The 15143-nt window shown below is 37.8% G+C and overlaps 3 protein-coding genes across 4 annotated transcripts; 2 read left to right on the top strand and 1 right to left on the bottom strand.

The window, feature by feature from the left end:
* The first annotated feature begins 156 nt into the window (after window positions 1-156).
* Window positions 157-4020, top strand: LOC123874757 (eukaryotic initiation factor 4A-III). The gene is made up of 5 exons (XM_045920248.1): window positions 157-627; window positions 706-1041; window positions 1735-1957; window positions 2713-2967; window positions 3155-4020. The coding sequence occupies exons 1-5, from the start codon at window positions 477-479 to the stop codon at window positions 3405-3407; spliced, it is 1218 nt and encodes a 405-aa protein (XP_045776204.1). The 5' UTR covers window positions 157-476; the 3' UTR covers window positions 3408-4020.
* LOC123874758 (ubiquitin-conjugating enzyme E2 J1-like) lies at window positions 3812-5435 on the bottom strand. The gene has a single exon (XM_045920249.1). The coding sequence runs from the start codon at window positions 5281-5283 to the stop codon at window positions 4528-4530; it is 756 nt and encodes a 251-aa protein (XP_045776205.1). The 5' UTR covers window positions 5284-5435; the 3' UTR covers window positions 3812-4527.
* Window positions 5436-5880: 445 nt separating this feature from the next.
* On the top strand, window positions 5881-14938 carry LOC123874839 (splicing factor 3B subunit 2-like). 2 transcript variants are annotated; one of them, XM_045920360.1, is made up of 13 exons: window positions 5881-6792; window positions 7507-7634; window positions 8218-8384; window positions 8842-9037; window positions 9546-9755; window positions 10080-10282; window positions 11651-11801; window positions 12388-12591; window positions 12759-12834; window positions 12978-13152; window positions 13522-13628; window positions 14130-14326; window positions 14748-14938. In XM_045920360.1, the coding sequence occupies exons 1-13, from the start codon at window positions 6033-6035 to the stop codon at window positions 14814-14816; spliced, it is 2643 nt and encodes an 880-aa protein (XP_045776316.1). In that variant the 5' UTR covers window positions 5881-6032; the 3' UTR covers window positions 14817-14938. The 2 variants fall into 2 exon arrangements, with proteins under 2 accessions (XP_045776316.1, XP_045776315.1); XM_045920359.1 differs by having other exon boundaries at window positions 7504-7634.
* The last annotated feature ends 205 nt before the right edge of the window (window positions 14939-15143 follow it).

Genomic DNA, 15143 nt, shown 5'->3' with positions numbered 1-15143 from the left:
TTTAAAAGGAACTGGAATATTCACATGTTTGGCGAGCAAGAGCGAGGCACTACGAAATAAACGAGAGTGTAGTTGCCAAAAAAAGCTAGAGCTCAGAGCCGTAAAGCAAGTTTAAAAAAAAACCTTGTCTATGAATTTTTTGTGGTCTATGTGTCTGTGGGTGTGACGCCATATTGTTTTCCAACATATTTTCGAAGCCGAGTGTTTCTTGTGAATGTGATGATTTACAATGATTTCCAAACCGATCTGAGTTTGTAAAACTGACAAACCACGCTTCATTTGATCCACATAATTCTCTAACATTACTGCTATTACTAATTTGTTAACTTAACAATAAAGTTCGACGAATATTGGTCGAGTTTCCTGGGCCACCTTGCCGAACTGCGTTGCGTGCAAATAATATTCTCTTGACACGGTTTTAGTCATTGTTTTAGAAAGTTTTGCCTGCCTAAAACTCTTTACACGAAGGGAGGAAGATGACGGCATCGGAAGTCTCATTTAATCGAAAAATAATATCGGAAGATTTGTCGAACGTTGAATTCGACACCAGCGAAGATGTGGAAGTCATCCCAACATTTGATTCTATGGGACTCCGCGATGAGTTATTGAGAGGAATTTACACTTACGGTAAGTAATTCACTGTTAGAAATCATATCCGTACCTATCATATAACATGAGATCTGAGACTAATTAATTTTTTTATAGGTTTTGAAAAGCCGTCAGCTATCCAGCAAAGGAGTATTCAACCTATTGTTAAAGGTCGAGACGTGATCGCCCAAGCACAATCTGGTACCGGTAAAACGGCTACCTTTTCAATATCGATTTTGCAGTCTTTGGATACAACTCTCCGTGAAACTCAAGTGTTAGTGTTGTCACCAACCAGAGAATTGGCAACACAGATTCAAAAGGTCATCCTTGCATTAGGTGACTTCATGAATGTTCAGTGTCATGCTTGTATTGGAGGCACAAACCTTGGCGAGGATATAAGGAAGTTGGATTATGGTCAGCATGTTGTTTCTGGGACCCCTGGACGTGTTTTTGGTAAGCAATTTTGTTGATTTCATTTTCCTGAGTAGTATTGTGTCAAAAGAATTTAAATGAATATTATTGTAGTAGTATTTCAATTCAAGTTGGGCTGCTATAATTTTTTCAAATAAAAAATCTGCTTGATAGAATAGAATCATATCCATCAAGCACACTTTTTAATTGAAATTCCTTATGAAATACAAGTTCAACCGAGGAATACCTGACCTGATAATGTATTATTAACAATTTTGCAGCAAATAAAAAAAAATGTGTAACAATTTTTATATATTTGGTACAGGATACAAAATAAATAAAATAACAGTATGTAGAGCTGATTGCTATTCTCAATTTATGTTCTGATGATATACTATTACTAAAATCCTAACGAAGTTGACTTTCATAAGTTGCATCAGTAAAATTTGTTTGTGAATAGCACAACTTAACACCAACAAAAATTGAATGTACACCAATGAAGTACAGACCTTATTACTTGTCATTAGATTCTAACCATAAGAATGACAGAGACTCATGCTATCTCTCTCATAATTCAGATGTACAAAACTCTGAGCAACTGAGTTGGCTGAGATATTTTCATATCACTCAAAAATAAGATTTCTGCACAGATACATTGGTGTAACTTATAAAAGTAATAATACTGTACATGCCTAATATTCTATGATCTTCTACACAGTAAAAATAACTTTTCAGACATGATAAGGAGGCGTGTGCTGCGTACCAGATCAATCAAAATGTTAGTACTGGATGAGGCAGATGAGATGTTGAACAAGGGATTTAAGGAGCAGATCTATGATGTCTACAGATACCTGCCACCTGCAACTCAAGTTGTGCTAATCTCTGCTACGTTGCCCCATGAGATACTTGAAATGACTTCAAAGTTTATGACAGATCCTATTAGGATTCTTGTCAAACGGTAAATATTAATCTAGGTTGTCCTAGCATGGTCTAAAACTTAAGGAAGTTTACTTTACCATTTTAGCAATAGCCTTTGATTTGAGGTTAGATGTTTTAAAACAAACTGTGAAAACCTTAGTGATTGTATGAAGATTCCTATACATTACCAAAGGCCATCCTAGAAAAAGCTAGGATGTATCATCTAATACATAGTAAACTACTGCCATCCTAACGAAGAGAGCAATAACTAGGTTTCGACTACTTTCGAGATATTCGCGGTTATGATTAGCTACTTACAAATCGTAATATTACATATTGCAGTTTTGATAACCAACAGAACCGAAACTACTGAAGGTACAAAAAAGACTTCTAAGGCGAAAATATAGAGCTCATTTTCCTGATTACGGATATGGTCTTAAGTCAATTTGCCCAAAAACTCGACTTATTGCACTCTTTGTTAGGATGGCAGACTAGCTAATGCCCACAACTTTATCTGCATGGATTAAGTTTTTAGAAATCCTGTGGAAACTAATTTGATTTAATTTTCTGGGATAAAATGTAGCTTATGTCAATTTCCAAGTTTTTAACTATACCCATGCAAAAATTCGATCTGTGGCTCCATTCTTCACAAAATGAGCATTTGTCAAAATGATTGATCTTACATAGTGACACATTTATAATATGGATAGTGATATTATTTTGTAATGTGTTGTTATTTCCATTAAAGATTATTTTTATGAGATTGATTTAACATTAAACATATTTTATTTTCAGTGATGAGTTGACACTGGAAGGTATCAAACAGTTCTTTGTTGCTGTTGAGCGTGAGGAGTGGAAATTTGACACACTCTGTGACTTGTATGACACTCTGACAATCACTCAAGCTGTGATCTTCTGTAACACTAAAAGAAAGGTAGACTGGCTCACCCAGAAGATGCAAGAAGCAAACTTCACAGTGAGCTCCATGCATGGTGACATGCCACAGAAGGAGAGAGATAATATCATGAAGGAGTTTAGATCAGGGCAAAGGTAATTCTTATATTTTCTATTAACTGAAAGCATATGTGTAGTAATAAGTTGATAATCACCTGGGATTTTTTTTCCTCATCATAAAGAAAAAAATCCTAGCTGTCACTTTTAATAGACCCATAACAATATTTAATTTGTTGGTATAACTGGACCACAATACAACTAATGTAAATTGTTTTATTTGCAGTCGAGTACTGATCACAACAGATGTATGGGCCAGGGGAATAGATGTACAGCAAGTGTCTTTAGTGATCAACTATGACTTGCCCAACAATCGTGAATTGTATATTCACAGGATTGGTCGCTCGGGTCGTTTTGGACGCAAGGGTGTAGCCATCAACTTTGTCAAGTCTGATGATATAAGGATCCTGAGAGACATTGAACAGTACTACTCAACACAAATTGACGAAATGCCTATGAATGTAGCAGATTTAATTTAAATATTTAATAGTTCTTTATATTGTGGTAAAAATATGCATAAAGCAATAACATCAGATTTGAGCACATTTTAGTGGTGGAAGTCACTTATACTTTAAACTGTTTCATATAAATAGAAATAAGATACTTATTTTTTCTGACTAGTTGATATTTATTTTTTTTCTTAAATAAACTTAACAAAATATTATTATTGTTTTAAACTTTCCTTAGAGCCTGCGCAAACGAGAGACTAATGTCCGTCCACAGTTGGATAGTTTTACTACGATTTTTCACCATACACATTATTCAATTGTGTGCATTATGCGATACAGTTTATAATCACTCATTTGAATCATTGTCCTCCATGGACAATAGTTTATCGCCTGCACAGACAGGCCCCTTATATTTGAAGATAATGAAACAAGTATTAGAATCTTTAATTTACAAATTTTATTTTACACAAGCACAGCAATTTTTATAAAATGAAATATGTGAATCTACACCTAGGTGTTGTATTACATTTAAATGGTCACCAAAAATTTAAATGTTCAAAGCTAAGCTCTTGGAATGTCTATTAATATACTCTAGTAATTATTTTACATAAACTATTATTATTTAAAACAAAAAAACAAGACTTAAAATATGAATTTATTTTGCTTTTTCATTAAATTTTTGGTTGTCCTAATAAACAGTAAATATACTCTATGAATATGCCAATTTTTATAACTAAAGAAATGCAATTTAATCATTCTATCATCTATAGGTTGTTTTATAAAAGCTACATTAATTTTTAAATAAATAAAAATTTCATCTACTAAATGAAAATGTGATGATGTTTACATATTTTGTAAATTATATGCCTCAAGAGATAATTAAATCCTCATAATTAAGGCACAAAGTCAAAATGAATCAATATAATTAAAAAACACTACAATGATGAAATAGACATACATAATACTTATTGTATATCAATAAGTATACTGTCAGTCCAGGTAATTGTATGTAGATATATTATAAACAGATTAGATGTTTTACCAAAAAGTAAAAAATTTAGTAAGAATATTGATCATTTTAGTTACAATCCCATGACTAATAAATTTTAACTTATATAACTTAAAATACACATCTTAATACATTATTTATCTACAATTCAGAGTCAGTGACAGCGTAAGCATTCCAACGCCTGTATACAAATATTCCTATTGCACCTACTAGAAGTGCCACAAGAATTTCTGTTAATTGATCCAAGAAACTAGTAGCAGAATCAGATGACTCCAACACCTGTGGTGTGAACTGTGCATTCTGGGGTTCAGGAACAGGCTCCACTGGAGGTTTTGTTGCTTGCTCCTCCTCACCTTTAAACGCTATCTGGTTGAGCACAGTCTGCTCCTCCTCTGTTGGTGGCTGTGCAGCAGTCGAAGACAAAAGAGCTGTAATATCGCCGCACTGTGGACATACCCAACCAGTAGATTTCTTTGCAAGGGCTATTCTTTCAGATGGAGTGTAATCTAGTGATCCAATAGTCCCTTCAGCTGGCGTAGGCATAAAAGCGATTAGCGCCAACAGAGCTGTTCGTATTGACCAGGATGGCTGCCAGGTCTCCGGATGATGACCAGAAATAGATAAGCAAATTTTCTTATTAATTTCAAACCTGCCGTTTGGAGTCAATAATATAATATGAGGAGGATGCATAGGATACTCTTTCGGCAACAATATCCTGCCGTGGTATATGCCACCCTCGAAATCGGTTCCCCTCGGGCCACGTACAGTAAAGTGCCACTCGAATAAATTATCTTCAAGGGGTCTTGCACAATATTCTTCAGTGGCCTCTGCCAATTCCATAGCCTCTCGCATAAGGCGTTTTACACCAGGACATTTGGTGTTGTATTTTTCTGTCATGTTGAAAACAATTACTTCTTCCAATAAAATGCAACAGCAAGTATTTACTTCGTAATTTGAGAGAGCATGAAATAGAAAAATCTGATAAAATTTTCAATGTTGTGAAAAATACAATGACGAATTCACAAAAGTCAAAAACACAAAAAAAAAAACAATCTGTGACAATAACACCCATGAATATACTCTATGGAGTATAGACCCACAGTATAGAGTATAGACCATACCTTCTTATCGCTATCTCACTTCGACTACTGAGTGAGAGCGAGAAATCAGATCACAGTGTAGTCCGACCTCTCGCTTTAACTTAGTAGTTAAAGTGAAATAGCAAACGTAGGTCTAGTATAATACTGAGCAGAGTAGAGTATTATTTAGGGTATTTGCTTCAAGTACTATACGAAATGATCTGTCCATAGTTTATTACGTCCATGTATACGAATCTTTAATATATCTACCATAAACTATTGTAATCTAGGGGTTTGATGGTTTGACCAATCAGTGAAACACAAATGCATCACAAATGTTGAAATCATAGACACGAATCCGCCTGAATTAGAACACAGAATCACAGTTATTCATCAATCAATAATTTTGTTTGTTTGTTTTTGTCTATGATCATTCAACTAACCTGAAACCTCTGAGTATATTAAATTTGTTATTGTTATTTAAAATAATTGATATTCCATGATTTAGCTTTACATAAATTGAGTTCATTAAATAAATAGTATTTATTTTGTTAAAAAGCACACGGTATGGACGGTCATGGGCCATCCGGCACCGGTTCCACCAACAGTGGGCCGATGGGACCGCCGGGCATTTCAAGTTTTCCCCCTATGCCACCGCCACCTATGGTGCCAGGAGGGATGCCTCCACCACCTGTAGGGCCTCCTGGAGCGATGCCCCCGGTTAGTTCGACTGGTGGTCCCCCAAATATGCCTCCGAACATGGGTCCTCCACCGGGTATGATGGGCATGGGCCCACCTGGTATGGGCCCTCCGCCTCCGCCTGGGATGGGTCCTCCTCCAGGAATGGGTATGGGACCGATGGGACCACCAGGGATGCCGCCGCGAATGCCGCCGGGGATGATGCGTGGACCAAATATGAAGGGTAATTTTAATCCAGCAATGGATATGGGCCCGCCTGGTATGGGGCCTCCACCAAATATGGGTCCGCCGGGCATGGGTCCTGGGATGTCGCCTTGGGAAGCACAAGGACCACCGTCCGGCCCACCAGGGTGGGGACATCAGGGAAGAGGAGATGGTCCTCCCGGCTGGGATGACCACATTGACGACAGAGACGACGATGATGACATAGACAACAATGATTCAGCCCCACCTCCTGGCTCATCATTACCTTCTTTATTGACCATGAAGATAGATACACCTGAAGAGTTTAGAAATAAACCGCAAGCTCCCCCAGGTACAGGTGGTGTTGTATTGCCAAAAGCTTTAGAAGAAGCCCTAGCATACAAGGATCAAAGACAGGCTGCATTAGGAAATGACAATGAAAAAGGTAAATAAATATATTAAGGTTTCACTGTTACCAATGTAATTAATATACAGATAAGTATTTATTTTACTGTGATCCCACTTAAATGAGGGTGCTGTCTAAAATAGAATCAGGCAACTTGAAAAGTGTGTAGTAGTTCAATCTATATTGGTTTATATTTGTGGCATACCTACATTATAGTGAAATACTACACTGGTGGCACATTTTTGCTGGTAGGGTGGTAACTAGCCATAGCTGAAAGATTAGAGATAATTTGGAAATAATAAATTTCCAAACTGTCCTGTGTCCTGTGTGTTTTTTAGTTCATTACTAGCTAGCCCTTGACTTTTTTTTTTTCGTTTTCAATATGTCCATCTGGCTCTCCAGCCATAATCAGATTTGGGGGGTTGTGAAAATTTGGGCATTCCAATAAAATATATTGTCCCCTTTCATGCTGTAAATTATGGAAATAGCCCTTGACTGTGGCGGTAAGTGACGATTGATGAAGCAGTCTAAATTTAGTATCAAATCTATATCATTTTTGGGTTTCTACACGGACACTAATTGTTTGGTAGCACAGCTAGACCAGAGACAATTTAGATATTATTAATTCCCAAATTTTTCTTGTCAGGAATCAAACCCAGAACCTTCCACTTATAAGACCAAAGTGTTCACTAATACACCACAGAGGTGTTAATATTTATTCTATAATATTAAGCAACACTGGTTTTTCAGCAGCCAGCAAGCAAATGCAAGCACCACCTGCACCCGTGATCAGCACAGAGTATGATGCTGAGGAGGAAGGGGATTCTGACGATGACAACATACCTGAAGCACCAATGCCACCTGTTATTTCCAAACAAGAGGTAAAACTTATTTATTTATAATTTTAATAATGCATAGTATAATCAAAACAAAATCTACTTCCGTTTTTTAATCTATTAAGTATGAATTAAGGTTTTTCAAAAAAATTGTATGAGGGTATAGAACTTGGAAGTGTGGAAACTAGAAAGATAGAATACTTTCTATCTTTGTTGTACCTATTCTACTCCCTTTACAACCTCTTGCACTGCCTAGGGTCACTAGTAGAGAACTCTTATAGAGATAAGTGCTTCCCTGTCCGCGTTTTTTTCTTTTTGTCTCTATTGTTACAACTGGTACAAATAAAAAAAGGATAAGGATATAAATATTTTAAAAAAAATGTTGAAGTGACCCAAAGCCTGAGTCCCAGCTAGTTATAGCTGCTGAGTTGCTAATGACCATTGTAAACTTGAAACTGGAGTGGAGAAGCTAGTGTAAAATGTATATTTTAATCAAAAATCCTTTCCGAGTGGATGTCTACGTCATAATAGCTTTTTGCATGCTAAACAGTCCAATCCATCCAGTAGTTTAAGCTAGTCAGTCACCTTTGCCTTTTTCATATTTTGATACCTGTCTTTATATCTCCAGGTTCAAGCCAACAAAGCAAATAAAAACAAACGAAAGAAGAAAAAGAAGAAGGTCGCCAAACAGAAGCGTATAGAAGCCAAGAAGCAGGACACGGTCAAAACAAAGAATCAGACACCAAGTGACAAGAAATCTAGTGACAAAGAAAATGCCAAGGAAGTTGAAATTGAGTAAGTTATTTACTAAACTACATATAACTTTATCATCCATACTAATATAATAAATGTAAAAGTGTGCCTGTCTGCCTCCTAGCTTTTCACTACCCAACAGTTTAACCGGTTTTGATGGGTATAGAGTTAAAAAATGTATACTTAGTCCTATAAAAGTATGAAAGTGTGTCTATTTGTTACCTTTTCACAGTCCATCTGTTTAACTAATTCTGATGTAATCTGGCACAGAGATAGCATCCCAAAGATGGACATAGGCTACTTTTTACACCAGAAAATCAAAGAATTTCCATGAAATTTTAAATTACCATCCATTTAACCAATTTTGACGAGATACAATGCATCCTGAAGACATGTTTTATGGTAAAAAAACACTGTTTATCTTAAAAAATCAAAGAGTTCCAACAGAATTTTTAAAAACCTAAAACATCTAGAATTATAATATAGTCGACTGTTTTAGGTATGTCCAGGAAAACATCCAATTCCACGAGATGGAGCCAATGTACCGTCAGTTCCATCGTATTCTGGAAGCTTTTAAAATCACAGAGCAGAAGGATGAGTCAAAGGACGATCTGGGCAAAGATGCGCCCAAACCGCTAAACAAGCCCCAGGAGAAGGTCACAGATCAGTTTGCAGCTGATGAGGAGGCTGTTGAGGTTGGTTACTGTTTAGTTTAATTCATTTTTAATTTATTACTCAAATATTTACCCGGACCTAGTTTAGTTATTATATCAGGTTTGGACATTTAGCAATTTTAGTCCCTACACAGTCACATTATACAAAAGTCACACCGAGTACCGCAATCCTAGCTAAAATTGAATGGAAAGAAAGCCATTGGCGTAGCTGTTGTGGTTGTTCCTGATTTACAACTCCGTTTGATTGATGTGCCAAAATTCGTTACCAAAATATAATTAAAATTCAAATTCAAAATCATTTTTTCAAAATAGGTATCATTGTACTCCTTTTGATGGTCAGTATTGTTAGATTTGTAAGATGATATAGTGGTGATAAATTAATTACGTAAACTTAAAACTAAAGCTACAAGGGTTCCAAACGCGCCCACGTCTGAGAAGAATTGTAAATGACACCCCAGTGGTTGACAACACATGAAATAGATAATGTTTTGTGACCATATTTAGTCAAATAAAGATTGATTGATTGCAGAAACACGCAGCAGATGAAAAAGAGCGTCTATCTAAGCGCAAATTAAAGAAGCTGTCGCGGCTATCGGTCGCCGAGTTGAAGCAACTGGTTGCGCGACCAGACGTAGTGGAGATGTACGACGTGACCGCGCGCGACCCCAAGCTGCTCGTGCAGCTGAAGGCGCACCGCAACACTGTGCAGGTGCCGCGACACTGGTGCTACAAACGCAAGGTGAGAGTTGTTATAGCGACTGGCCACGGGACCAGCCTGGTGGAGAAACTAGTGTGTTCTAGGCTTTATTCTTAAGCCTCGATTTTGAGCCATGCGGCAGACGGCGCGGCATGCGGCGGACATGTGCCGCGACGGCAATATATAAAAAATAATATTCCCCTTTCCCCTCCAACTAAGTGTAAAGTTTGTGCTAGGAGTAGGTACGACAATATTGCAACGGGTGGGGTTTGAACCACCAACCTTATAAAATTCAATCCGCACTGTAACCGTTGACCTATTGAGGCTCTTATCTAAATTCTAAATAAGTTTAAATTTTTTGTCCAGTATTTGCAAGGCAAGCGTGGTATAGAGAAGCCGCCGTTCGACCTGCCCGACTTCATCAAGAAGACTGGCATCATGGAGATGCGAGCGTCCTTGCAAGACAAGGAGGAGACCAAGACGCTCAAGGCCAAGATGCGGGAGCGCTCGCGACCTAAACTCGGCAAGATCGATATCGACTACCAGAAGCTGCATGATGCTTTCTTTAAGTAAGTTCTTATCTAACTTTGATAAATGTTAATACAGTTTGTGTCATGAAAGCTGAAATAACTGGCCAAGTGCTATCTTAAACATTAAAACTAGTATGATAAACAAGTAGGTATAAACTTAAGCTAGTGGTTAGGTAGCTATTTTTGCGATCGAATTTTCTCCCCCCTGTTAGTGTTCATTCCAAAATATTATATCAGAGCATCTACATTATCTTAGGCAATTATAGTTATTCGACTTGTTTCTGAATAAAATTAACTTTAAAAAAATGAATGGTTGCAGCGCATGTTCTAACTAATACCTAATATTGGGCAAAGCACTTCAAATGAGACCTTTAAATCAGTTCTAATTTTCGTAACACGTTCTGTAAGGACTTTGGAATGAAATATATGAAAAAATGTATATTTTCAGCCAAGGCAAATTAGACCAAAGAAGCAGGAGTTGTTCTGTTGGACACCATCTTTAAGTTATTAAGAGACTATTTTTTTTTTCAATGTTTTTCATGAATGCTTGGTTAATCATAGTACCCTACAAAATATGATCATAAAATGAGATTTCACCACACTCATGTATTTTTTGATCTATTAGGTCAAGTTTAAACACTGGACCTGTTAGTTTTCTCCACCTTACTCAGGTTTTAGGTGGTCATCGCATTTGGGGAGCGACATTTGTAATATAGGTAAGAACTAGTATAATATTTATTGTTATAGTTCTTGCAATTCACAAGCGCACGTGAACTTTACTCGTGGTTACGTCGCGTACAAGCACATTGCGTTAGTGTGCGTACAGTCAAAGGCCGTAAGTCGTCTAGCACTTTCATGATCATATTCGCGTGGCACGGTAGCTGCACATGCGTTAGGTGTGTGTGGCGTGTTTAAAGAAAAAGTCATAAGCGCAACAGGTTTTTGATGCAATGGTTTCGCGAAATCGCCACTCAAATTCTGAGGCCTACTGTACCTGTCGGACCAATCAGTTGCGAGGAATCGCTCGCTAACACACACATTTACTTTACTAACGATATGACTTAAACTAAGCATGAGCACTCGTGAAGCGTAAGAACTATACGCCTATAAGAAATCTTTTTGGTTGCTCTGACTTGTTTTTTTACAATCAGTCATAATATGCCTCATAACAGACGGAAACGTTTAAGTGCGGAAACCAGCCCAGAGAGAAGAGAAGAATATGCCTCATGTTCAGGTTGATTTGATTATGTTATCATAAAATATGGCTATACTTGAAGCTAAAGCTATGTCAATTCATTTTCTTATTAGGTCTTTGTTATGTCAGACAAGGGTGGAAGACTGTTTTATTTGTTTCATAAAATTGTATGATTAAAAACAGTTTATCTTATTTGATATTTCATTGGTCAGGTGGCAGACGAAACCCCGCATGACAATCCACGGTGATTTATACTACGAAGGCAAAGAGTTTGAGACCCGACTGCGTGAGAAGAAGCCAGGCGACCTTTCCGAAGAGTTGCGCACCGCACTCGGTATGCCAGTTGGGCCCGGGTCACATAAGGTAGGTATTGGTACGAAAAAATCTAACGTATGCCTCCGACTTCGTCCGCGTGGATTTCGATTTTTAAAAGTCCCGCGGGAACTCTTTCATATATCCAGATAAAAAGTAAGCTAACTCTATACCAAATTTCATCAAAATCTGTGAAACAGATGGACTGAAATGTTAGCAGATAAGCAGACACACTTTCGCATTTATAATTTTAGTATAGAAGTAGAGTATTTTGAAGAAAGGATTAAATGCATTTTTTTTAATGAATATTGCCGGCTGAAATCTGTTTTTGTGTAGTGTACCTTGTATTCAGTTCGGACTACTTGTTTTATGCATACTGTACAACAATAATGCAACATATAGGATTTGAATCGTCGACATTTCGGTTCTCTCCTTGACCGCTATTGAAGCTTCTAAAAATAAAATGGGTACAGGGATGCCCGGGATGCCCATGTTTTCTAAATAAATATTTAAAACGAGTGTGTTGAACATGTTTTTTTACTTAAAAAACATTTTTAAATATGTTTTAAACAAAAAATGTTCTGTGTTTTTTCCAACCTTGAATGAGTGTTACTTTAGTTCCCTGTGGTTCTATCAGGTCCCGCCGCCGTGGCTGATCGCGCAGCAGCGCTACGGGCCGCCGCCCTCGTACCCCAACCTCAAGATCCCCGGCCTCAACGCGCCCATCCCCGACGGCTGCGCCTTCGGCTACCACGCCGGCGGCTGGGGCAAGCCGCCCGTCGACGAGGCCGGCAAGCCGCTCTACGGCGACGTGTTCGGCCACCAGAGCCAGGGGCAGGATGTAAGCGCGCCTGGACACACGACACACTTACAAGTCACAACACATCACATCCATGCACTCACGTACAAACGACTCTATACACGCAATGAACGTACTAATGCATAAAATATTCACAGATATACAATACAAACAAGGGCAAACCTATAATTAGTGATATTATGTTGCAGGACGCTGAGGACCAGGATATAGACAGGACCATGTGGGGTGAACTAGAATCTGAATCTGAGGAAGAATCGGAAGAAGGTATGTGGTTTTAAATATGTATGGTACCACCATACATAATATTTAAAAATATTATATTTAACAAATCTATTCTAATATAATTTTTGTTCCACTATTTGTTATGTATTTTTGCGATAATTTGAATACGAGTTTTTTGCAAACAGAGGAATCCGACGAGGGCGAGGGTGAGAAGCCGGGAGAAGGGGAAGTGGCAGCCGGAGTGGCAACACCAGGCGAGGGTCTCGTCACACCGCTCGGCATTAGCTCCGTGCCGCCAGGTGTGGAGACACCCGATACCATAGAACTGAGGAAGAAGAAGCTCGACTCTGACATCGAGGGGTATGTTTTTTTTTATGCATATCAATATACAGCCTTGTATAGTCTATGGAAAGTGAACTTTATAGTCAATGTGGGTACCTTAAGATTCGCATTATACTTATTTAGTTGTCTAAAAATAGAATTCTATTCAGAGAAGAGACGACTATATAATTGTTGATTTCTTTGCTCTATAATTTCGATATCGTGATACCATTATAATATTCCAAATTGGCCATATTTGCTTCATTTAGAAGATCAAAGGTGGGTTCGATATATCCCGGTAGTGGGATATTATATTGTGTCGATGATCTCGGCGGTCATTAGTTGGTTTCGCGTCCTAAATAAATTTAAAAGACAAAATGTTTACTGTACATTGGTCCTTGTTCTCAGTGGCGACACTCCTGCGTTGTACCAAGTATTGCCGGAGCGACGCGTGGGGCTGACGGCCGGCATGATGGCCTCCACCCACGTCTACGACATCAACGCAGCTAATCCTGGTAAGTCAACTACGTCATATTTTTAGGGTGCGTTTCCACTGAAGCGGAGTAGAGCGAAGACTATATCAATTAGGTGCAATAATGATTGATGTAATTTTTCCGCAATCGGCCAGCTGTTTATTCTAAGATGACGTGATAGTTTTATCATGTTGTCTCCGAATAATCTGATTGGTCAAAAATACATCTTCGTTCCGCTCCACTTCAGTGGAAACGCACCCTTAAACGAAAAAAATTTTCCTTTCATATAATGTTGCCAGCATATCTTACGCTAAATAATATTTTGGTGGTGTAAAAATATAAATGACTTCTTTTTTAATTGATGATTGTTGTGATAAGGTACAGCTGTCGTCATCAAAGTTGGTAATAGTCGATTTTAATAAAATCGCTGAAATGTGGAGCGCAGGGTGTAACAAGTGCATAATTCCAAAGTGCCATGCTATACTTCTAGCATCCTAAGTACTTCAAAAACTATTGTATTCTATAAAGTTAGTTTTGCTGTAGGTAAACGAGCAGTGAGCACATCGGGGGCCACGAGCGAAGCGGCGGCGGGCGGCGTCGAAGTAGCACTTGATCCGTCAGAGTTGGAACTGGAGCCCGAGGCGGTAGCGGCGCGGTACGAGCGACATCTACGAGAGACGAGGCCTAAGGGACGGGAAGATCTGTCTGACATGCTTGCTGACCACGTCGCCAGACAAAAGGTACCCAAAAATAGACAATATCCTTTTAATGGGCCTGCCATTTAAAAAAATTCTACTAATATTACAAACGCGAAAGTTTTTATGTATGGATGGATGTATGGATGTTTGTTACTCTTTCACGCAAAAACTACTGGACGGATTTGGCTGAAATTCGGAACGGAGATAGATTAATACCTTGGATAACCACATAAGCTATTTATTATCCCAGAAAATCAATGAGTTCACACGGGATTTTTAATAACTTATATCCATTGGAACGAAGTCTTGGGCATCAGTTGGTATAGTAATTAGGTAATTTAGGTAATTTCTGTGGGTAGAGTAAAAGTAATCTCTAGTGTATTATATTCATTTAAGGACGCTACTGTTGTCTGAAATATAAAAAAATATTCAGTTTTAAAAATAACTTTTTTTTTGTTTTCAGAACAAACGGAAAAGGCAGCAAAATACAGACTCGAAGCAAGCGAAAAAATACAAGGAATTCAAATTTTAATTGTCCGTTTAATAGTCTAAGTTTAATTACCGTACAATATTTGTGTATGTGTGATGATATTGTAATTAAGTTCGTATCGTATGTATTACCTGATGAAAATAAAACACTTACATATAATAATTTCCATGAATTTCCTTTCTTATAATACCTATCTCTAGAGACCTTCAAGAACCATTTCTCCCATCCCATGATTCCCATGATTCCCATCCCCATGATGAAATCCCATGATTTATTAAAAAAAATTCACCTGCACTATCTTTTATTTTGTTGATCGAAGATTCCATGTCATACACAATGGAATGGAATCTCTATGTCTAGAATAGTTTT

This window comes from Maniola jurtina, chromosome 19, assembly GCF_905333055.1.
Source record: "Maniola jurtina chromosome 19, ilManJurt1.1, whole genome shotgun sequence".
Taxonomy (NCBI): Eukaryota; Metazoa; Arthropoda; class Insecta; order Lepidoptera; family Nymphalidae; genus Maniola; species Maniola jurtina.
This window is presented reverse-complemented; position numbering and strand designations above follow the sequence as displayed.